The following is a 25,350-nucleotide window of genomic DNA, read 5'->3' as shown; positions in this document are numbered from 1 at the left end:
CTCATAGCAGAGTAAAAGAGTGGAGGAGGAAGAGAGAGGGGGGAATGTGCCTTCTTCAGTGATTCTACAATATGTACAATACTAAAGCAGCAGGAGTCGATAAAGGCTATAGCGCCAGCCAGCGATGAAGTGTAACATTACGAGTGTAACAAGTAAGTTAAGCAATTAATTGATAGAAAAAGGACAGCACGAACCTAACTCCTCCAATGTTGTTGGAGTTATATAGGGCGACTGACAACACTGCCATCTCTACCGCCTGTGCTGCCGCCTCCACCAAGACTATGTAAGGCTTACGCTCTCAGTGGCCCTTATACACCCAACAACAATACAATACAATACAATTTTTATTTCGCTGCAAGTTTACATTGAGATTCTTTAGTTACAATAATGAGTTGTAGGCAAAGAGAGCCACTATCATGCCATGGCATTATGGGAAGACTAAATTAATAGCTTACAGACTACTTAAAACTAGAGAAATTGATCATAGTTTGTTTCAGTTGTGTAACTGTTTTTATTTAAAGCAGACAATAAGTTAACTCAAGTTAAAATCTGGGGATATTACAATGGGACAATTTGAAGATATTTTGTAGGTTGTGTACATTAATAGTAAATTTTTTTATTGTTTTATAATTAACACACTGGCCGATTCCCACCGAGGCAGGGTGGCCCGAAAAAGAAAAACTTTCACCATCTTTCACTCCATCACTGACTTGCCAGAAGGGTGCTTTACACTAGTTTTTAAACTGCAACATTAACACCCCTCCTTCAGAGTGCAGGCACTGTTCTTCCCATCTCCAGGACTCAAGTCCGGCCTACCGGTTTTCCTGAATCGCTCCATAAATGTTACTTTGCTCACACTCCAACAGCACGTCAAATATTAAAAACCATTTGTCTCCATTCACTCCTATCAAACATGCTCACGCATGCCTGCTGGAAGTCCAAGCCCCTCGCACACAAAACCTCCTTTACCCCATCCCTCCAACCTTTCCTAGGCCAACCCCTACCCCGCCTTCCTTCACTACAGACTGATACACTCTTGAAGTCATTCAGTTTCGCTCCATTCTCTCTACATGTCTGAACCACCTCAACAACCCTTCTTCAGGCCTCTGGACAACAGTTTTGGTAATCCCGCACCTCCTCCTAACTTCCAAACTACGAATTCTCTGCATTATATTCACACCACACATTGCCCTCAGACATGACATCTCCACTGCCTCCAGCCTTCTCCTCGCTGCAACATTCATCACCCATGCTTCACACCCATATAAGAGCGTTGGTAAAACTATACTCTCACACATTCCCCTCTTTGCCTCCAAGGACAAAGTTCTTTGTTTCCACAGACTCCTAAGTGCACCGCTCACCCTTTTCCCCTCATCAGTTCTATGATTCACCTCATCTTTCATAGACCCATCCGCTGACACGTCCACTCCCAAATATCTGAATACATTCACCTCCTCCATACTCTCTCCCTCCAATCTGATATCCTATCTTTCATCACCTAATCTTTTTGTTATCCTCATAACCTTACTCTTTCCTGTATTCACTTTTAATTTTCTTCTTTTGCATACCCTACCAAATTCATCCACCAACCTCTGCAACTTCTCTTCAGAATCTCCCAATAGCACAGTGTCATCAGGAAAGAGCAACTGTGACAACTCCCACTTAATGTGTGATTCTTTATCTTTTAACTCCATGCCTCTTGCCAAGACCCTCGCATTTACTTCTCTTACAACCTCATCTATAAATATATTAAACAACCACGGTGACATCACACATCCTTGTCTAAGGCCTACTTTTACTGGGAAATAATCTCCCTCTTTCCTACATACTCTAACTTGAGCCTCACTAACCTCGTAAAAACTCTTCACTGTTTTCAGTAACCTACCTCCTACACCATACACCTGCAACATCTGCCACATTGCCCCCCTATCCTCCCTGTCATATGCCTTTTCCAAATCCATAAATGCCACAAAAACCTCTTTAGCCTTGTCTAAATACTGTTCACTTATATGTTTCACTGTAAGCACCTGGTCCACACACCCCCTACCTTTCCTAAAGCCTCCTTGTTCATCTGCTATCCTATTCTCCGTCTTACTCTTAATTCTTTCAATAATAACTCTACCATACACTTTACCAGGTATACTCAACAGACTTATCCCCCTATAATTTTTGCACTCTCTTTTGTCCCCTTTGCCTTTATAGAAAAGAACTATGCATGCTCTCTGCCAATCCCTAGGTACCTTACCCTCTTCCATACATTTATTAAATAATTGCACCAACCACTCCAAAGCTATATCCCCACCTGCTTTTAACATTTCTATCTTTATCCCATCAATCCCGGCTGCCTTCCGCCCTTTCATTTTACCTACTGCCTCACGAACTTCCCCCACACTCACAACTGGCTCTTCCTCACTCCTACAAGATGTTATTCCTCCTTGCCCTATACACGAAATCACAGCTTCCCTGTCTTCATCAACATTTAACAATTCCTCAAAATATTCCCTCCATCTTCCCAATACCTCTAACTCTCCATTTAATAACTCTCCTCTCCTATTTTTAACTGACAAATCCATTTGTTCTCTAGGCTTCCTTAACTTGTTAATCTCACTCCAAAACTTTTTCTTATTTTCAACAAAATTTGTTGATAACATCTCACCCACTGTCTCATTTGCTCTCTTTTTACATTGCTTCACCACTCTCTTAACCTCTCTCTTTTTCTCCATATACTCTTCCCTCCTTGCATCACTTCTACTTTGTAAAAACTTCTCATATGCTAACTTTTTCTCCCTTACTACTCTCTTTACATCATCATTCCACCAATCGCTCCTCTTCCCTCCTGCACCCACCTTCCTGTAACCATAAACTTCTACTGAACACTCCAACACTACATTTTTAAACCTACCCCATACCTCTTCGACCCCATTGCCTATGCTCTCATTAGCCCATCTATCCTCCAACAGCTGTTTATATTTTACCCTAACTGCCTCCTCTTTTAGTTTATAAACCTTCACCTCTCTCTTCCCTGATGCTTCTATTCTCCTTGTATCCCATCTACCTTTTACTCTCAGTGTATTATTATTATTATAATCAAAAAGAAGCGCTAAGCCACAAGGACTATACAGCGCTGCAGGGCAGGAAGGAAGCGAGGGCATCAGGTGGCAAAAGGGAGATGGATGAGCAACAGGTTACGGATAACAGCGGGGCAGTGGATGGTGAAAGGGTAAAGGGCAGCAAGAGACTGAACCAGAAAGGGCTGAGGGGAGTGCGAAAAGTATCATCAGAGTTTGTGGAGTAAATCAGTCGTTGTCAAGAAGTCAATGAGAGAGTCAGGATTAAAGGAGGGTCCATCAGCAAGAAGGGAAGGTAAAGAGAGAGTAGGAGAACGAAGACGACGTTGGAGGTAAATTCTGCGTGCTCGTTGATAGAGAGGGCAGTCTAACAGAATGTGGCTAATCGATACTGGAACTTGACACTGCTCACAGAGAGGAACAGGGTGCCTCTCCATGAGATACCCATGAGTAAGACGAGTGTGGCCAATGCGAAGGCGGGAGAGAGTGGTCTCCCAACCTCGGCACTGATGACAAGAAGACGGCCAGTAACCTATGCTCGGTTTAATAGAATGAAGTTTGTTACCGAGCAGAGTTGACCAACGTTGTTGCCAACGGGTGCGAAGGTGGGTAGCTATTGCAGCAAAATAGTCCAGAAATGGAACACCTCGATAGGAAATTGGTAGGTCATATACTGCTGACCGCGCAGCAGTGTCTGCCTGTTCATTGCCCTGTACGTCGACATGACCAGGGACCCAACAAAAAACAATATCTTTATGTTTGGTAGAGATACGGCGTAGCCAAAGTTGGATACGGAGAACTAGGGGATGAGATGTATCAAATTTTCGTATAGCCTGTAGAGCACTAAGGGAGTCTGAGACTACTACAAATGATGACACAGGCATAGATGCGATACGAATAAGTGCTGCAAGAATGGCATACAGTTCAGCAGTAAAAATGCTAGCTGAAGATAGTAAATGCCCTCGTACGACGCTGTCCGGAAACACTGCTGCGAATCCGACGCCGTCTGAAGACTTAGAGCCATCTGTGTACACAGCGGTGGCATGAGAATGAGAGTGGAAGTGATCAAGAAAAAGAGAGCGGGAAGCCACCGTAGGCAGTTGAGCTTTCGAGCAAGGGAGTGAGAAAGAACAGACCCGAACAGCTGGAACTTCCCAGGGGGGTAGGGAAAAGTGAGATGCTACATGAACATATAAAGGTGGTAACTGAAGGGAAGACAAGAGTGAAAGTAGGCGAAGAGAAAAGGGACGGAGCAAACAGGGGCGGCGAACGAATAAAGAATGTCTACTAATATCGGTGACCATTCTATAAATGGAAGGATTGTGTAGATCGTGAGAGCGTACATAGTAACGAAGGCAATGGGCATCACGGCGATCAGACAAGGATGGAACATTTGCTTCTGTATAGAGGCTCTCAACAGGGGAAGAGCGAAAAGCACCAAGGCACAAACGTAAGCCTTGGTGATGGATAGAGTTAAGGCTAGAGAGAGTAGCAGGAGAGGCCGCGGAATAAATCTGGTCACCATAATCGAGTTTCGATAAAACGAGGGCTGAATGTAGGCGAAGCAGAGTTCGACGATCAGCTCCCCAGGAAAGATGAGCAAGGGTTTTAAGAAGGTTTAGCCGGCTGTGACAAGTTGCCTTCAGAGAGGTAATGTGAGGTTTCCAGGTTAACCGACGGTCAAAGAGAAGGCCTAGAAACCTGACTGTATCACGTTCGGGGATAGGGGAGCCATAGAGATACAAAGGATGATCGGAGATAACAGAGCGTCTAGTGAAAGTAATTTGGTGAGTTTTGGTACTTGAAAATTTAAACCCATGTGTGGTGGCCCAAGTGGAAACACGGTCGACCGCATGCTGGAGAGAAACTGCAATAAGGTGACAGTCAGCGCCTGCACAAGCAATAGCGAAGTCATCAACATAGAGTGATGACCAAATATTGGGTGGAAGAACAGAGGCCAAATCATTTATAGCAAGGAGAAAAAGTGTTGTGCTTAGAACACATCCCTGAGGGACACCTTCAGCTTGGACGAAGTCCGGGGAAAGAACATTATTGACTCGAACACGGAAATGTCTGTCAGTTAAAAAGTTCTTAAGGAAGGATGGTAGATTGCCTCGGAGGCCTAAGGAATGGGCCTGGGCCAAAATATTATACCTCCAAGTTGTGTCATATGCCTTCTCAAGGTCAAAAAATATGGCAATAACTGAGTGATTATTCGCAAAGGCATTACGAACATATGTATCCAAGCGTAGTAAGGGGTCTATGGTAGAACGACCCTTACGAAAGCCATATTGACTAGCGGAGAGACTGTTGTGAGTCTCTAAATACCACATTAAACGTCGATTTACGAGGCGTTCCATCACTTTGCAAACTGCACTTGTAAGAGCGATGGGGCGATAGTGGGAGGCATCATGTCCTGTAGTACCCGGTTTGCGGAAAGGGAGAACAATGGCAGATTTCCACAGCTGGGGAAGAACTCCTTGTGCCCAAATAAGATTGAAGAGGTGTAAGAGGACTACAAGGGCTGACCGATGTAAATGTTGTAACATACGAATATGAATGTCATCAGGCCCAGCTGCCGATGATCGGCAAGCTGAGAGCGTTGCCTCCAGTTCTTGAAGTGTAAAAGGCACATTATACTGTTCTTCTCCGAGAGAAGAAAAGTCCAAGGGTACTAACTCTCTGGCAGACTTTGAGGAAAGAAACGAGGGGCATAGATGGAGCCCTCGGGAAATACGGACCAGATGTGTGCCAAGTTCAATGGCAACGTCGAGAGGGTTTGCTATATCAACACCAGTGACCCGTAGAACAGGAGCCGGGTCAGGAGAGTATTTACCACTCAATTTCCTCACTTTTTTCCAGACTGCACTCATAGAAGAAGCAGAGGTGATGGTGGAAACATAGTCTCGCCAACAAGTGCGTTTAGCTTCACGGATGACACGGCGAGCGATCGCACGCTTCTGCTTAAAATCAACAAGTCTCTCAGCAGTTCTATTGTACCGGTACCTGCCCCATGCAGCACGTTTCAAACGTACTGCACGAGCACAAGCAGGAGACCACCAAGGCACGCACTTCTGAGAATGCCTGCCTGAGGTTTGGGGTATAGAATGAGAAGCTGCGGTATAAACTGATGTCGAGAAGATGTGTAGGAGCTCATCAATGGAGGATGAAGAAGGAACCTCACTAAAAGCAGTGAGGTGTGAGTAAAGATCCCAATTTGCCCGATCAAATTGCCAGCGAGGGCTACGGGAAGGTGGTGAATAGGAAGGAGAAGTAAGAATGATCGGAAAATGATCGCTGTCATGTAAGTCTGGTAGAACAGACCAGGTGAAGTCTAGTGCAGTGGAGGAAGAGCAGACTGATAGATCGATGCAAGAGAGAGTATGAGTACGAGGATCAAAATGGGTGGGAGTACCCGTATTTAAAACATGGAGGGGGTGAGAGGCAAGAAAAGCCTCCAACTGAATGCCACGTGAGTCACAATGAGACCCCCCCCAGAGGAAATGGTGGGCATTAAAATCACCAAGTAACAGAAGTGGTGGTGGTAAGGATGAAACAAGAAAGGCAAAGTCTGGGATAGAAAATGCTCGAGAAGGAGAGAGATATAAAGAACATATTGTAAACCACTTATTCAAGTGGATACGGGCTGCAGTGTAATGCAGCGAGGTATGGACAAATAGTTGACAGTACGGAATATCATTGCGTAGAAGAAGGGCACTTTCATTAAAGGTCCCATCTGAGAAAGGATCCGAAGAATACAATAAATTATAGCCTGAGATAGGTTGGAAAACAGCCGAGTGTAATTTTGGTTCTTGTAAGCAAGCACCAACAGGGGAAAACCTGGAAAGCAACATCTGAAGCTCACCCCGATTACCCCTGAGGCCGCGGATATTCCACTGTAAATAGGCCATGATTGGCGATGAAGAAAATATCAGGAATTTGTAGGTAAAGGCACCTACGGACTAGAGGGGTTAGAAAAGTCAACGTGTGGTGGCATTGGAAGATGTTCAAGTAGCGAAGGAACGGAGCGTTGCGAAGAATGGGGTTGTGAAGATGGAGGAGAGGGAAGAGAAGGAACAGGAAGTGAATCAGTGTCCATTGAAGGTTTAGTCTCTGCAATATATTCTGAAATGGCTTCAAGTGTTTCTGAATTCAAAGATGTATGGGAAACCATATTGGAGATAGGAGGAGGAGGGTGAGTAAAGATTGGGACAGTAATGGACTGTACCAAAGTAGAGGGGGAGGGAAAAGTGTAAGGGACTGGAGATGAAGTGTGGGGGGGGACAGAAGAGGTAGAAACCTGGGAGGTGACAGAAGAGGGAGAAACTTGGGAGGGGACGGGGGTGGAAGGCATAGTACGAGGAGGAGGGTGAATCTCCACACTTGTAATAGAGCCAGAGAGAGGGGAAGAACTAGGTACAGAGACTGGAAAGGTAACGTGTGGAGGTGGAAGAAGGGAAGGAAGGGGCAAAGAAGATTTGAGCAATGTGGATTTTTTGGACTTCTGAGTAGAGGGGCGATTGGTATTAGGTGTCGTACGAGGTCTTGTCGATACTGGGGCTTGTGAGGAAGGACGCGAAGATGTGAGAACAGACTGAGTTGTAGTCGGGACGTCAGAGCCAAGGACAGCAAAAGGATTAGATGCCGTAATGGCTATGGGAGGGGTAACAACAGAGGAGGCTGCAGAAGATGGGACCCCAGAAGTGGGGGGATGTTTGGAAACACGAGAATAAGAAACACGGGGTAGTCTCCCTTGGAGGCGGAGATGAGTAACTGCCATAGCATAAGGGAGACCTTCTGCCTCTTTGAGGCAACGGATTTCACGTTCATTTAAGTAGACCTGGCAACGGCGGGAGTACGAAGGGTGAGCTTCATTACAATTAAGGCAAGATGGAGGTTGACTGCAAGATGTATTAGAATGGTTGTCGGCACCACAGACTGGGCATTCGGCCATAGATCTGCAATATTTCGCTGGGTGACCAAAACGCCAGCAATTTCTACATTGTTGCGGTGTAGGTATCACCTTTCGAACTTGTAACCGATGTCCCGCGACATATACAGAGGACGGGAGTTCTCGGCTGTCAAAAGTTAAACGAGCCACATTGCAAGGGTAACGTCTCCGCCCCCGGGCAGGAAGGACATAAGTGTCTACTTTGAGGATTGGGAGATCCTGGAGTTCCAGCTGTTCAAAAATGTCATTGCCACATGACTGGAAATTCTGTTGGACTATGGTATGGGGCAGAATGACAGTACCACTACAAGAATTGAGAGAAAGATGTTTTTCAATAGTGATAGGAGTAGTATCGATATTCGAAAGGAGAGAAAGATCATGAGCTTGGGTAGCATTCTGGACAGTGACGATGCGCGTACCGCTCTTGAGAGCGTGAAATGAAATATCTCTGCCAACATGACGCAGGAGCGCTTTGGCAATACTATGGTCAGAAAGGTAGGCAGAAGAAGAAGTTGGTCTTAAAGTAAAGAATTTAGTCCATTGTGTGGTCCGAAACTGAGCGTGGAGAGGGAGTGCTTGACGTGTCGGTCGTTTCCGAGTAGAATGGGAAGGTAACGACGGAGCATCATCAGGAGATTGACGTTGGCGTTTAGGAGTAGGACCGGAGTTGGTCCGGCATGAAATGGGTGGGCGATTCGAAAATTGCCGTACCGTAGAGGGAGAAGCCGGAAGCATAGTCAAAGGAGAGCGGAGTCCAGACAAATCGAAGGAGTCAGTCAAAGCCCCGGTACCTGAAGCGGGTGAGGAAACAGCACCAGCAAGAGGTACAGGGGCATCAGGAGTGTCCGAAGAGTGGTCTAAACACAAGGCAGGGTCAGAATGGGGTGCGGTATCAAGAAGGGGCCCGGGGGTAGTGGTTTCATGGACTAGGGCTGCCATGGTTAGGTTACTCCTTTGCTTTTTGTTTTTAAGAAAAAAAAAGAAAGAAGAAAAGAAAATAAAAACAAAAAAAAAGAATAAAAAAAGGGGGGAGCGGGGAGGAATAGTTCCCAGGAGGAATGAAAGGGCCGGAAATCTCCCTCCGCGCCCAAGAGGACTCGACACCGCTAGTAGCGCAGATGCAGCATGGAACCCGTGCCATACCCTACCCTTCATGCCAGTAAACCAGCAATCCGGGATAGCAACCTCACATCTGCCGAGCTACCTCGGTGGACAAAAGAGAGGGCGGCCGGATATCCGCCACAAAGCATACCTCCTTCAGCCACCACCCCCGGAATCCGAAAGGTGGCTTCCAGAGATACACCCGTCGCCCAAAAGACACCCAAAGCTACTCCGGGATACCGGAGAGGGATCGGGACATCCCTAGGCAATCCAGATTCCACGGCAAACTACGCCACCGCCAAGAAACCTCAACGGAATGGGATCGACCCCGGTGTCCTTTCCCCTACCTAGGAACTAGCGCGCCTGTGGGAGAAATCACGAAGGCTAAAAAGAGGAAGGGCAAAAGGGAGGGGTGAGGAGGAGGAGGAGGAATGGAAAAAGGGGAGGATGGGGAGGATGGGATAGGGGAGGGGAGAATGGGGGGTAATTAGGTTCGGTCTGAGGAAGAAGACCGACAGGGCTAATTCCTCAGACCAAGAGCCTCTTCACCACGCCAAGGAGCCCCCCTTGAAGAGGTACTCTCAGTGTAGCTACAACTAGAAAGTGATCTGATATATCTGTGGCCCCTCTATAAACATGTACATCCTGAAGTCTACTCAACAGTCTTTTATCTACCAATACATAATCCAACAAACTACTGTCATTTCGCCCTACATCATATCTTGTATACTTATTTATCCTCTTTTTCTTAAAATATGTATTACCTATAATTAAACCCCTTTCTGTACAAAGTTCGATCAAAGGGCTCCCATTATCATTTACACCTGGCACCCCAAACTTACCTACCACACCCTCTCTAAAAGTTTCTCCTACTTTAGCATTTAGGTCCCCTACCACAATTACTCTCTCACTTGGTTCAAAGGTTCCTATACATTCACTTAACATCTCCCAAAATCTCTCTCTCTCCTCTACATTCCTCTCTTCTCCAGGTGCATACACGCTTATTATGACCCACTTTTCGCATCCAACCTTTACTTTAATCCACATAATTCTTGAATTTACACATTCATATTCTCTTTTCTCCTTCCATAACTGATCCTTCAACATTACTGCTACCCCTTCCTTAGCTCTAACTCTCTCAGATATTCCAGATTTAATCCCATTTATTTCCCCCCACTGAAACTCCCCTACCCCCTTCAGCCTTGTTTCGCTTAGGGCCAGGACATCCAACTTCTTTTCATTCGTAACATCAGCAATCATCTGTTTCTTGTTATCTGCACTACATCCATGCACATTCAAGCATCCCAGTTTTATAAGGTTTTTCTTCTCTTTTTTAGTAAATGTCTACAGGAGAAGGGGTTACTAGCCCATCGCTCCCGGCATTTTAGTCGCCTCATACGACACACATGGCTTACGGAGGAAAGATTCTTTTCCACTTCCCCATGGACAACAGAAGAAATAAAGAAGAACAAGAGCTAATTAGAAAAAAAGAGAAAAACCTAGATGAATGTATATATATATGCATGTGCGTGTCTGTGAAGTGTGACCAAAGTGTAATCTAGCGTGTTTATGAGACAGATAAATATTTAAGTTATATTACTGGAATGTTTAAGTTATATTCTTCGAAAATAATACTGAGCATTGGTGAAAGTAGTTTACAGCTACAATATGGTGTAAGGCAGTATAGTTTCATGCAGGTATTTATACTACTATGTAGTATTAAGTTATGTATGAACTTTGGATATTTAAATTTTGAAGTGTTAAGATTTAGGTAATTGGGAGATGTTAATTTAAGTATTGCGTATTCAATATTTAGTTTAGGGTGAGTAGATGGTTTTTGAGAAGAGTCTTGAATTAATGTTCAGACCTAGTTACTTTAGTATTTACTGGTAGTTAGTTCCAAATTTTGGGGCTCTTTATGTGCATAGAGTTGTTACATAGGGTGGTGTGGACACTGGGTACATCAAAAAGTGATGTGTCTTGTGTTATGGTAGTGTGTCCTATTAAGATTGGTGAGAAGAAGTTTGAGTGAAGGGTTTATGTTTGAGTGTAGCGTTCTATGTATGTAGTAGGCACAAGAATAAGTATGGACATTCTTTATGGTGAGCAGTTTTAGACTTTTGAATATTGGTGGAGTGGGAATTTGTTATCATTGTGACTGCAGCCTTTTGCTGGGTTATTAGTGGTCTTACGTGAATTAATGTTGTTGATCCCCATGCACAAATTCCATAGGTAAGATAAGGGTAGATGAGTGAGTGAAACAGTGCAAGAAGAGCTGATTGTGGAACATAGTACCGTAACTTTGATAGTATGCCTACTGTCTTAAAGATTTTCTTGGAAATTTGTTGTAAATGGGTCTGGAATTTAAGGCTACTGTCAAGGTGGATTCCTAGGAATTTTCCCTCTGAGCATCTTGTGATGGGTGATCTGTTTAGCTCTATGTTAAGTGAAACATTTGTGGCTCTGTTTCCAAACTGAATGAAGTAGGTTTTGTCAGTATTGATTGTAAGCTTGTTAGTCATCATCCAGGTAGATATTTTCTGCAATTCAGCATTAACAGTGTTGGCCAGTATGACTGGGTTTGGGCGAGAGAAGACGTATGTTGTGTCATCTGCAAATAATATTGGCTTGAGTAGTTGTGATGCATTCGGTAGGTCATTGATGTAAATGAGAAAGAGGAGAAGACCAAGGACACTTCCTTGTGGGACCCCAACTGTAATTGGTTGCATGGAAGAGTTAGCTCCATTTGTGTACACATACTGGCTTCTGTTACTAAGGTATGACTTTAGGTAATTCAGGGAGTGCCCTCTTATACCACTCTGCGTTAATTTGATGTGCAGCAAATCGTGGTCGACTGTATCAAAAGTTTTATGTGAATCAATAAAGATTCCCAGCAGGACTTCTTTCTTCTCGAGAGCAGTGCATATTAGTTCTAGCATGTGTACAATAGCAACATTTGTGCTTTTATTAGTCCTGAATCCAAAATGAGAGGGGTTGAGTATGTCTTGAGAGACAAGGTAGGAACAGATCTGCCTATGAATTAATTTTTCAAAGATTTCAGAGAGCAGAGGTACGTTAGACATTGGTCTATAGTTATTCAAGTCTGCTGGATCTCATTTGTGAATCAGGGTGACCCTTGCTGTGTTGAGATTCGATGGATTTGTTAACCCTTTCAGGGTCCGTCCCGTAGATCTATGGCTTTACGTTCAGGGTCCAAACCATAGATCTATGCCATGAGCTCAGCTCACTCTGATAAACTGTGAGTGGTAAATTTGGGCCTAGATATGAGAGAATACATCTATGTGGTATGTGTGCACCACATAAAACAAATCCTGCAGCACACTGTATAATAAGAGAAAAAAACTGAGACCGTGATTTTCGATTAAAACAGCGACTTTGCAGTGTTTTTCGTATGTTTTTTAGAGTTGTATTTGCGATTTCTTGGTCTCATTTGATAGACTGCAAGACATATTACAGAAATTGAGATGATTTTGACTGGTTTTAGGACTGGAAATGGCTTGAAACTGAGCTCAAAGTAGCGGAAATGTTAAATTTTTGCCGATGTTCAAGAGTAAACAAACGACCTCACACGTCTAATACACGCCAGCTGGTGGGTCTAATATACATTCACAAATGTGGTGATGATATTTATACAATTATTACAGTATTGCATAACAGTAAATCTTCTATTTTTTGGTGTGAATAAAAATTCATTATGTGAATAAAAAATCAAAATGGAATTTATTTGTAAAGCCTCAAAATGTAACTAAAGAACAGAGGAAATGTTAGTTTAGTGCCAGGAATGCCTGCATTGTTTATTCTAGACCCTATTTTGAAATTGGAGTATTTTGAACTTTGTGTTAAATTGGCCAAATAACCAATTTCTGATCACTTTATTTTGTAGTTGAAACATTTGACTTGGCGATTTCTTGTGCTCAATCGATAGAATGGAAGTAATACTAGTGAAATAGCTAAGAATTTGATTGGCTGGAATAATGTAATTGGCCTAAAATGGGAGTCGAAGTCGGCAAAATCGCCAATTCGTAAATATCGCTGACAAATCAAAATTCGCGAGAGCATAATTTTGTCAATTTTCCATCAAATTTCATACATTTTGTTTTATTACCTTCACAAAAAGATCCTCTACCATTTCATAAGAAAATATAACAAATTTTTTTTTTGAAAATTCTTGGACACTGGGACACTTGGACACTTCAGATTTTGGCCTTGGACCCTGAAAGGGTTAAAAAGTGTTGCAATAATTCGTGGCAGTACTTGAGAAGCTTTTTTGTATATAAATGGTGGTAAGCTATTTATATCTCCTGCCTTGTTTTTAAGGGTGTTGATGATGAGCGAGACTTCTGTTGGGGTGGTTGGAGCTAGGAATAGTGTATTCATGTAGGCACCCATGAGGTAGTCTGATGGGCAGGTGTTTGAACTTGGGATTTTGCTCGCTAGATCCTTTCCTATTGTGGAGAAGAAAACATCGAGTCTGTTTGCTGTTTCTGTTGGTGAGAGTTGGGGTTCATCTGATTTTGTTAATTTCAGTTTTTTGTTTTTGGATATCTTTTTAATTCCTAGAATTTCAGATAGGGTTTTCCAGTTTTTTTTCATATCACCTTTTAAGTTATGTAATGTTCTCATAATACAATTTCTTTGACCTTCTTATCAGGCTGGCAAGGACTGACTAGTAACATTTAGAATAGTCTCTGGTTATTTGGCCCATTCTATACCGATTTTCATATAGGTGCTTTGTGTTAATGGATTTAAGGATGCTGGGTGTTAGCCAGGGGCTGTTAGTCTCTTAGCTGTGATCTGTTTAGTTTTTTGGGGGCAATGCTTGTTATAGAGGTAATGGGTTTTTATTTTATTCATTTTAGAGTATATGTCATGTTTCTATACTTATTAATATTGTTTATTATGTCATGTTAGATGAATTGTGATAGATAAATAAGCCGTAGAGTTGATATTAGTGTCATATTGAAGGACTATCTTGTCCTATCTCCAAACAAACTCTGCCGCCGCCACAATTCCTAACATATGTAATGACATATTTTAAATATGATTCGGTGACTAGGCATTCGCGAATGTTCGAAGCCCGCAAAAGTGGAACTTGCAAATGTGGAGAGAGACCTGTATACATTTTTATGTGATAATGTACACCTGGCTGGAGGAGGTGAATGTATTCAGATATTTGGGAGTGGACGTGTCAGCGGATGGGTCTATGAAAGATGAGGTGAATCATAGAATTGATGAGGGGAAAAGGGTGAGTGGTGCACTTAGGAATCTGTGGAGACGAAGAACTTTGTCCTTGGAGGCAAAGAGGGGAATGTATGAGAGTATAATTTTACCAATGCTCTTATATGGGTGTGAAGCATGGGTGATGAATGTTGCAGTGAGGAGAAGGCTAGAGGCAGTGGAGATGTCATGTCTGAGGGCAATGTGTGGTGTGAATATAATGCAGAGAATTCGTAGTTTGGAAGTTAGGAGGAGGTGCGGGATTACCAAAACTGTTGTCCAGAGGGCTGAGGAAGGGTTGCTGAGGTGGTTCGGACAAGTAGAGAGAATGGAGCAAAACAGAATGACTTCAAGAGTGTATCAGTCTGTAGTCGAAGGAAGGCGGGGTAGGGGTCGGCCTAGGAAAGGTTGGAGCGATGGGGTAAAGGAGGTTTAGTGTGCGAGGGGCTTGGACTTCCAGCAGGCATGCGTGAGCGTGTTTGATAGGAGTGAATGGAGACAAATGGTTTTTAATACTTGATGTGCTGTTGGAGTGTGAGCAAAGTAACATTTATGAAGGGGTTCAGGGAAACCGGCAGGCCAGACTTGAGTCCTGGAGATGGGAAGTACAGTGCCTGCACTCTGAAGGAGGGGTGTTAATGTTGCAGTTTAAAAAACTGTAGTGTAAAGCACCCTTCTGGCAAGACAGTGATGGAGTGAATGATGGTGAAAGTTCTTCTTTTTTGGGCCACCCTGCCTTGGTGGGAATTGGCCAGTGTGATAATAAAAATAAAATAATGTACAAATAGCATTTACATGTCCCAGTTGTGTTTCTAGTACTCCAGGATTGTATGATACTCCATGAAACATTGATTCATACAGTGTGTCACCCCCACACTGCTGACACAGGAATCCTGTGTCCTTCTGCTGTTGGGGTTCCCATGAGGTGTTAGCACACACAACACACTTTTTCTGAGAATATTTCTTTTTTTGGGGTAGGCAGTATTGGTATCAGGTAGTGACAGTTAGCGAGGATTCAGTCTGGCACTTTCCCCACTGGTTGTGGCTGGGGGGCAGGTTGTGGTGTGACAGGTCACTGTTGAGGGGCAGGTATAGGTGTGGTACCATACTTTTTTGCTATCTGTTTGATGACATTAAGGCTGAATTCTGGTTAATGAATTCATTTTCCAGTCTTTATTTCATACATATTGAAGGCATTGAGCATTGCAATGTCTACAAGGTGGGAAAAACACTTTCATATACCACTTGCGACTCCTACGCACACAGTCAACGAACCCTATCATCACGTCACACTTGTCGACTAGTTGCATATTGTGCTCGTATAGTCAAGGACAGCAGCTGGCTTTACAATGTATTCATTTGTCTCCCTGTTCACTTTGTCTGTTTGCACCATCTCGTTTTTGTGGATGGTTGACAGCAATGTCACTGGCATGGTTCCATCATCTTGCGAACAATTTCAATGGAAATGCCCAATATCTGCCTGTCATCATCAAGTGTGTTTCTCCCAGTGTATACAATGACATCCAACACCATGCCACTCTCACAGTCACATACAAACAGTTTTATGCCAAAGCAATTATGTTTGCTTGGTATATATTGCCTGAATGACAGGGGTCCCTTGAACAGAATCAAGGACTTGTCAACAACAATGTTCTTGAATGGATAAAATAGGTGCTGAATTTCTGCTTCAGATACATAAACACTTTCCGGATTTTGTATAGGTGGTCATTTCTGTTGGGCCTATTCCTGTCTGAGAAGTGCAACATTTGTAGCAACAAAGTGAATCTGTTGCAGGCAAGGAGGTCACAGAAGGCAGGAGTACTGATGTAGTAGTCTGTGGACCAGTAATGTGCTATATTGTGCTTATACGTATGAGACATAAGCATGACAGTGCCAAGAAATAAATATATTTCAGCCACAGCTCGTTAGGTACCAAATACCATTCATCTCGATTCACTCCTATCTAACACGCTCATGCACGCTTGCTGGAAGTCCAAGCCCCTGGCCCACAAAACCTCCTTTACAACCTGGCCAGCTCGGAGACACGCACTCCACTTTCATACTTATCAATGATCTTTTTCTTCATCTCCATAGTAATTCTCACCCTTATTGCTGTAGGGTTGGCACTAAAAGCTTTCTTGGGGCCCATGGTCACTTATTTTCCAGAAAAAATCACCAAAAACACTGTAATAATACGAAATGTTCCGATTGTATGCTTGGATGTTACCGCGGAGGCTGGCTGGTAAACAATGCCACCGGCGGAACATGTGAGCGTGGCTCAGGCTGCACATTGGACGCGTCTCGGACGAAGGGCGGTGAGCGGGTTTTTGGGCGGTATGCGAGGCAAAATTTTTGCGATCAAAGCGTCCGGTATGCGGATTGTACGGTATGCGATGCGTCCGGTATGCGGGGGTCCACTGTATCTGAAAACATTCACTTCTTCCATACTCCTCCTCCCCAATTTGATATCCAATTTTTCTTTATCTAAATCATTTGATACCCTCATCACCTTACATTTTTCTATGTTCACTTTCAACTTTCTACCTTTATACACACTCCCAACTCATCCACTAACCTTTGCAAATTTTCTTTAGAATCTCCCAAAAGCCAGTATCATCAGCAAAAAGCAACTGTGTCAATTCCCATTTTGTATTTGATTCCCCATAATTTAATCCCACCCCTCTCCCAAACCCCATCTATAAATATATTAAACAACCATGGTGACATTACACATCCCTGTCTAAGACCTACTTTTACCGGGAAGTAGTCTCCCTCTCTTCTACACACCCTAACCTGAGCCTTACTATCCTCATAAAAACTCTTTACAGCATTTAGTAACTTACCACCTATTCCATATACTTGCAACATCTGCCACATTGCTCCCCTATCCACTATCATATGCCTCTTCTAAATCCATAAATAAAATAAAAACTTCCCTACCTTCATCTAAATACTGCTCACATATATGCTTCAATGTAAACACTTGATCTACAATTCCCCTACCTACTCTAAAACCTCCTTGCTCATCAGCAATCTTACATCTTGTCTTACCTCTAATTCTTTCAATTATAACCCTACTGTACATTTTTCCTGGTATACTCAGTAAACTTATTCCTCTATAATTTTTACAATCTCTTTTGTCCCCCTTCCCTTTATATAAAGGGACTATACATGCTCTCTGCCAATCTCTAGGTACCTTCCCCTCTTTCATACATTTATTAAACAAAAATACCAACCACTCCAACACTATATCCCCCCTGCTTTTAACATTTCTGTCATGATCCCGTCAGTTCCAGCTGCTTTACCCCCTTTCATTCTACGTAATGCCTCACGCACCTCCCCCACACTCACATCCTGTTCTTCTTCACTCCTAAAAGATGGTATACCTCCCTGTCCAGTGCATGAAATTACCACCTCCCTTTCTTCGTTGACATTTAAAAGTTCCTCAAAATATCCCTTCCATCTACCCAATACCTCCCTCTCCCCATCTACTAACTCCCCTACTCTGTTTTTAACTGACAAATCCATGCGTTCCCTAGGCTTTCTTAACTTGTTTAACTCACTCCAAAATTTTTTCTTATTTTCATTAAAATTTCTTGACAGTGCCTCTCCCACTATCATCTGCTCTCCTTCTGCACTCTCTCACCACTCTCTTCACATTTCTTTTACTCTCCACATACTCTTGAGAGACAGAGAGACAGAGAGAGGAAGGTCTGACCTCAGCCAGGTCAGATCAGGTCACTCTCTGACCTAGGCCACCGCCTGGGATGGTGCGATCAGTGTTCAGAGTGGATTACTCGGTGTTCAGTGACTCACGCCGAGAGCGAGAGAGATTGCAGCAGCAGCAGCAGACGTGGATGTTTGAGTAGCAGCGAGCCGACGGTGCGTACGTGCGTGTAGCACCGGCCGGCGAGCTAGCCGCGGCCTGAGCGCCTCTGCGATTGGTCACCGCGTTGACCAATCAACGACGCCTCTACCACGAGCACATGAGAATATTTTAGACATCCCTACGATCCCCGTTGGGGAGGGGAACACTGCTACCCACGATGTATTACTCTAATAGAGTAAAGATTCAGCCAGCGAGTGGAACAATCAACGACTCAACTAAGCTAGCACTTGCATCTGTCGTTAGTGGCAGATTGCACGTTAAGTGCAATGTGATTCTATCACTCAAAGAAGCCTTCATTGTCATCTGTACTGACGACACCGAGGCCGAGAAACTACTCACCACTACTGCTGTCTCCACGCTACAAGATCATGGATTCTCTGTTCTGAATTCCCCAGCACTGAGGGCCAGAAGAACTGTGTTCCTCAGGAGACTCGACAGACTCATCACTACACAATCTACTGAAGAGATCAAGTTGTCCATTGAAGCAAAGAATTCCTGGGCCAAGGTGGAATTTCTTACCAAGATACCCAACGCCTCCTCCATGCTGAAGGTCACCTTCAGTGACGTCAACATGGCAGCCAGAGCCCTCGCTGAGGGCCTGGCTATACACTACTTCCATATCAACCCAGCCTTCATTGAAGCAGAAAAATACCAACAAATCCCACAGTGCTATAACTGTTACTCATACCAGCATATCACCAAAAACTGCCCTGCCAAAGACAAGAAGTACTGCTCCACCTGTGGCCTTGAGGGCCACGACTTCAAGAATTGCACTACTGCTTCCCCACCGCAATGCTTGAACTGCAAGGATGACCATCATACTCTTGCTGCCAGGTGCCCTATCAGAAGGGACATACTCAAGAAACAACAGCAACAACAGAAGCCCAAACCACAAGCACCCACATATTCTGCTATTGCCAAGATTCAAGCAGACACTACCAAGATCCTACAAGCCACGCAAGCTGCTCCTACTACCTTCCTCACAGCACCTGCTGCCGATCCCACCAAGATCCTATGTTGCATCATGTATGCTCATGTACAGAATCCAGCTGAGCCTGGCTCCTTCAACTCCACCATCAACGAAGTATTCAAACTCAACAACATGCCTGAACTCACATTCCCTGCATCTCCACCTTCCATTGAGATCCTACAAACCACTGCAAATATTGCCAGCTTACCTGCTGTGCCACCACTGTCACAACCTCCACCTGACATAGAGATGGACCAGTCTGAGACTACTGATACGGCGGTGAATTCCACCAATGAGAGTCCACCACCTCCTGCCTCCACCACCACCGCAACTGTCCAAGCCGAGGCCTTGCCTCGGACAACTCAACCGCTATCCAAGAAAGCTAAAACGCAAGAAGCAAGGGCTGCAACTCCCCACACCGCTACTACTGCTACACCACACCAAGGAGTCAAGGTCAAGAATCCCAAAACTCAAGAACCAAGAGCTGCAGCTCCCCAGGCCGCCGCCAATCCCCCACGGCAACAAGAAACCAAGGGCAAGAGTGGTGGACACTGCACATCCAACCAGAAGAAGAACCCAATGCAAACTCCAGAACGTGGGCAGGATAACAAAGACACTGTGAATCCTCACTTACAAGAATTTGCCAACAAAATCTACACTGCCTTCAACAATGCTGGAATCGACCACATAGCACTGAGGAACAGGTATAATCAGCTTGCTGAAGAGGATCCCCTCTTCTAGCACCACCGTCAAGACAAGTTTCTCCAGCACTTTGCTGCCTGCTAAAGCTGGGGTGTGGCTCCAATGGGACCCTGTTTTCTGCCTCTGCCCAACTGTGACATCGAAGATCCCAAGCAAGAAGACACTCCCCACTTGGGGAGTCAATGCAAGATAGAAGAAGAAGTTACCCTCCAACCGGAGGGCCCAAGAAAGAAGATAGAAGAATGAAGAAGACGAACGACGCCACCGCCGGGTCACCATCTGGAGAAGACCCGGGCTGGAAGTACCGGCAAATCTCTAATGAATGAATGAATCCACATACTCTGCTCTTATAACACTTCCGCTTTGTAAAAACCTCTCATAAGCTACCTTTTTCTCACACCCTTTTTATCACACCCTTTACTTCATCATTCCACCAATCACTCCTCTTTCCTCCTGCACCCACCCTCCTATAACCACAGACTTCTACCCCACATTCTAATACTGCATTTTTAAAACTATTCCAACCCTCTTCAACATCCCCCCACTACTCATACTTGCACTAGCCCACCTTTCTGTCAATAGTTGCTCGTATCTCACCTGAACTTCCTCCTCCCTTAGTTTATACACTTTCACCTCTCTCTTACCTGTTGTTTTCATTTTCCTCTTACTCTAACTGTAGCTACAACTAAATAATGATCCAATATATCAGTTGCCCCTCTATAAACATGTACATCCTGGAGCCTACCCATCAACCTTTTATCCACCAATACATAATCTAACAAACTACTTTCAATATGTGCTATATCATACCTTGTATATTTATCCTCTTTTTCATAAAATATGTATTACTTATTACCAAACCTCTTTCTACACATAGCTCAATTAAAGGCTCCCCATTTTCATTTACCCCTGGCACTCCAAATTTACGTACTACTCCCTCCACAATATTTTTACCCACTTTAGCATTGAAATCCCCAACCACAAGTACTCTCACACTTGGTTTAAAACTCCCCACGCATTCACTTAACATTTCCCAAAATCTCTCTCTCTCTCTCTTTCCTCTACATTTCTCTTTTCTCCAGGTGCATGTATGCTTACTATAACTCACTTCTCACATCCAACCTTTATTTTACTCCACATAATCCTTGAATTAATACATTTATACTCCTTCTTTTCCTGCCATAGCTTATCCTTCAACATTATTGCTACTCCTCCTTTAGCTCTAACTCTATTTGAAACCCCTGACCTAATCCCATGTATTTCTCTCCACTGAAACTCCCCCACCCCCTTCAGCTTTGTTTCACTTAAAGCCAGGACATTCAGCTTCTTCTCATTCATAACATCCACAATCATCTCTTTCTTATCATCCGCACAACATCCACACACATTCAGACATTCTACTTTGACAATTTTCTTCTTACTCTTTTTAGTATTCATTACAGAAAAAGGGGTTACTAGCCCATTGTTCCTGGCATCCTAGCTGACTTTTACAACACGCATGGCTTACGGAGGAAAGATTCTTATTCCACTTCCCCATGGATACAAAAGGAAAAGTAATAAGAAACAAGAACTATTAATATAAAATGAAAGAAAACTCAGATGAGTGTGTATAAATAAACGTGTACACGTATGTTTAGTGTGACCTAAGTGTAAGTAGAAGTAGCAAGATGTACCTGTAATCTTGCATATTTATGAGACAGACAAAAGACACCATCAATCCTACCATCATGTAAAACAATTACAGGCTTTCGTTTTACACTCACTTGGCAGGACGGTAGTACCTCCCTGGGTGGTTGCTGTCTACCAACCTACTACCTATAAAAAAAGTTGAACCATTAATCTCTATTTTGACTTACTGCGAAGATGCGTCAGCATACACGGGTATTATTATATTTGTGCACTAAACATTCATGATTTTTCAACATTCGCGAGGTTCTTGATCTCCTCGCAAATGTGGAGGGAGACCTGTACATACTACTATTTATTTATTTATTTATTTATTAATTTGAACATGATACACTGAAGTACAAAAAAATACAGTGGTTAAGTGTAACATGCCAAAGCCCCTTGTATGCAGAGCATTATGGGCAGGCTTAAAATTAACTAAAGATTAACTAAGCAATGATATATTCAGTGGTAAACATTACTGTAAACAGATAACAATTAAGCACAAATGAGTATTTCAAAGACAGGTCATATGGTCATTTACTGTGTTGCTGTACATTCAGTAGAATGGAGTATTCTGTTAGGTAATGTAATTAAAAATAACAGTTTGATTGGGTCACAGGTTAAACATTTATGAGATACAATTATTCAGTATTTCTTTAGTTGTGGGTGAGTAGGTGATTTTTAGGTAGAGATTTGAATTTATAAACTGTTTCTTTTATATTCACAGGTAATGAATCCCAGATTTTTGGGCCTTTTATGTGCATTGAGTTTTTGCATAGTGTGAAATGGACACGAGGAACATCAAAGAGTGATCTGTGCCTTGTGTTATGGTCATGTGTTCTGTTGAGGTTGGTAAGGAGATGTTTGAGGGGAGGGTTTACATAGAAAGCCCTTTGTTATGCAGAGCATTTCAGGCAGATTAGATCAATTTTGTCCCCAGGATGCGATCCACACCAGTTGACTAACACCCAGGTACCCATATTACTGATAGGTGAACAGGGATAGAAGGTGTCCTATGGAAACACGTCCTAATATCTTCCAGCCATACCAGGAGGATCGATCCCCAGACCTCAGTGTATGAGCTGAATGTGCTAGCGATCGAGCTATGGGACACTTTATGTTCGTGTGATTAAGAATCCAAAATGGAAGGTAAGTGTAATATAGGAGAGGCCTGGGGACATAGCTAATGAACAGAGGAAATGTTGGTTTAGTGCCAGGAATGTCTACATTGCTTGTTTTGCAACTGAAATAACTAACTGGTTATAACTATGACCATAATTTTTAAAGGGGTAGACTGGTAAGCCAGTGAAAGGCCTCGGTCAAATGACCAAAACCTCCAACGATGGGTCATCAACTAAGACCTGTGCCAAGAAACACCTGCCCTATTTCCTGACAAACCTTACCTAACCTAGCCTTATTTTGCACTATTTTTAAACTGTCAATTTTTTTTTGTGTATGTAAAATTAACCAAATTCCTGATTTTTGTGCACTTTATAGGACACAATCGACAGAACTGAAAGCATACTAATAAATTAGCTAAGAACTTGGTAGAACTGAGCAATGGAATTGGCTTAAATTAGGACTCAAAATTTCCATCAAAATTTCGTACTTTTGGTGCCCTTACCTTCAGAAAAAGATACTCTACCATTTTGGAAGAAAAAATAATAAAAAAAAAAAGTACACAGAAAGCAACAATAATTTTAGGAGTTTGAAAAGCAACAATAATTTTAGGAGTTTGAATAATGAAAGGGTTAAAAAAAAACATTGATGTGGCAGGGCTATTTCCCATCAGTCAGTCAAAGAGCTCCCCCTCCTCCACAAACTTAACTACAGGTACTGTATATGTAACTACAATAAGTAATTACATGTGCACACATACTGTATATCAAAGAATTTATTACATATACATATAATGAACTGGGAGGTGGGATAGGGGGGTCATCCTAGGAAAGGATGGAGGGAGGGGGTATAAGGGGTTTTGTGTGCAAGAGGCTTGGACATGCAGCAGGCATGTGTGAGCAAGTTAGATGGGAGTGAATGGAGACAAATGGTTTTTGGGACCTGACGAGCTGTTGAAGTGTGAGAAGGGTAATATTTTGTGAAAGGATTCAGGAAAACTGGTTAACCGGACTTGAGTCCTGAAGATGGAAGTACAATGGCTGCACTTTAAAGGAGGGGTTTGGGATATTGGCTGTTTGGAGTGACAAACTGTCACATCTGGGAACCTCTGTAAAGACAGTGATTAGGTGTGAATGATGGTGAAAGTGTTTCTTTTTTGGGTCACCATGCCTTGGTGGGAGATGGCCGGGGTGTTAAAAAAAAAAGTGTTACAAGATATGAGATTTTTTCAACATGACGGCTGAGGCAGGGTGACCCAAAAAAGAAAACACTTTCACCATCATTCACACAATAAAGTAATAACTTACAATTGTATTAGATATAGCAAATGTTATGCCAGCATGGTTGGGGGCAACATCTGCATGATTGCTAAGATGACCTGAGGAATTTGCAGCACACAAGCCCATTGCCATGGATATTACTCTGAAAAGATAGCATGTTCTAAGACTTGATTTACACTTTCATACATATTTGAATCATATACGTTTACTGGAAATTTTGTTAAATTGCCTAATTTTACATATTTAGCTTTGTTTACAAGTAAATTCTTACTACATTTCTGCATGAATAAGAGAAAGATGCTTTTATACAGTTTACACCATATTAAACCATGGTACGGGTAGGGATTGAACTCATGGGAAGTGAGTCCAGACTGATGAGTTAGCCACTGGGCCAGCTGGCTACAATAAGATTCATCCAACTAGGTATATTTATAAACCATAGTAAAGTTAGCTAGCATAGGCAACACTGTAACGACAAATGCAAATTTTTACAGACAAATCTCCCGCCAGCGGGGCCATGACAAACTCTAGCTCAAGCCCCCTCAAAGCCATCATCATGACTTATAAGATCGTAATGACACAATTGCAAACAAACCATGGTATCATGTCATTATGATTTCATGAGAAATGATGATGACTTTGAAGGGATTTGAGCTAGAATTCATGACGGCCACACTGGTGGGAGATTCACCTGTAAAAACTTGCATTTGTGGTCACAGTGGTGCCTAAGTTAACCTTCCTATGGTTTATAAATATACCTAGTTGGATGAATCTTATTGTAGCCAGCTGGCCCAATGGTCTGGAGTTTTACGGCTCACTAGCCATGAGTTCAATCCCCGCCTGTACCGTGGTTTGTTTGAAATCGTGCCATTACGATTTCTTGAGTACACCATATTGTATACTATACAATTTCTTACAAATGTGTGCTACATTTTGAAATGTGAAGAGTCACGCTCTGTGAATGGTTCAATGACCCACATAATAACTAACATCTCTAATACCTGTCTCGATTCTGTGCTGCAAGCATCATGCTGAAAAATCATAGAACCTCATTACCTTAAATATCACTCAAATAACACTATTGAAATAAGTAACAAATATTTATCGAATTAATCCTAGTATGAGTATAAAGACAATATGCTAAATAAACTTTCACCAGGCCAATGCTCCACTCAGGGTAGAGTGGAGCAAACGCCCACTCTGTGTATATTGTCTTTTTACCCATACCTGTTGGCAGTGTACCTGTACATCCAAATGAATCCCTGTGGAACCAAGTGAATCCAATAAGCATGTTGCCAGGAAAATTATATGGCTGGTTTTATTTTGAATTAAAAACCTGTGAACTATGTGACAAATGTTAAAAA

The 25,350-nt window shown here is 42.9% G+C and overlaps 1 protein-coding gene across 4 annotated transcripts in view; it reads right to left on the bottom strand.

Moving 5' to 3' along the window:
• The window catches only part of LOC128689076 (uncharacterized), a 96,871-nt gene that overhangs the window by 17,770 nt on the left and 53,751 nt on the right, over nt 1-25,350 (bottom strand). For 3 of the 4 annotated variants that reach the window (XM_070087220.1, XM_070087222.1, XM_070087221.1), the window contains one exon: nt 24,014-24,128. The exons of the other annotated variant lie outside the window; for it this stretch is intronic. In XM_070087220.1, coding sequence (XP_069943321.1) covers nt 24,014-24,128 — 115 coding nt within the window. The remainder of the gene's footprint in view (nt 1-24,013; nt 24,129-25,350) is intronic. 4 annotated transcript variants of the gene reach the window in all.

Source organism: Cherax quadricarinatus, chromosome 21 (assembly GCF_038502225.1).
Source record: "Cherax quadricarinatus isolate ZL_2023a chromosome 21, ASM3850222v1, whole genome shotgun sequence".
NCBI classification, from domain to species: Eukaryota; Metazoa; Arthropoda; class Malacostraca; order Decapoda; family Parastacidae; genus Cherax; species Cherax quadricarinatus.
This window is presented reverse-complemented; position numbering and strand designations above follow the sequence as displayed.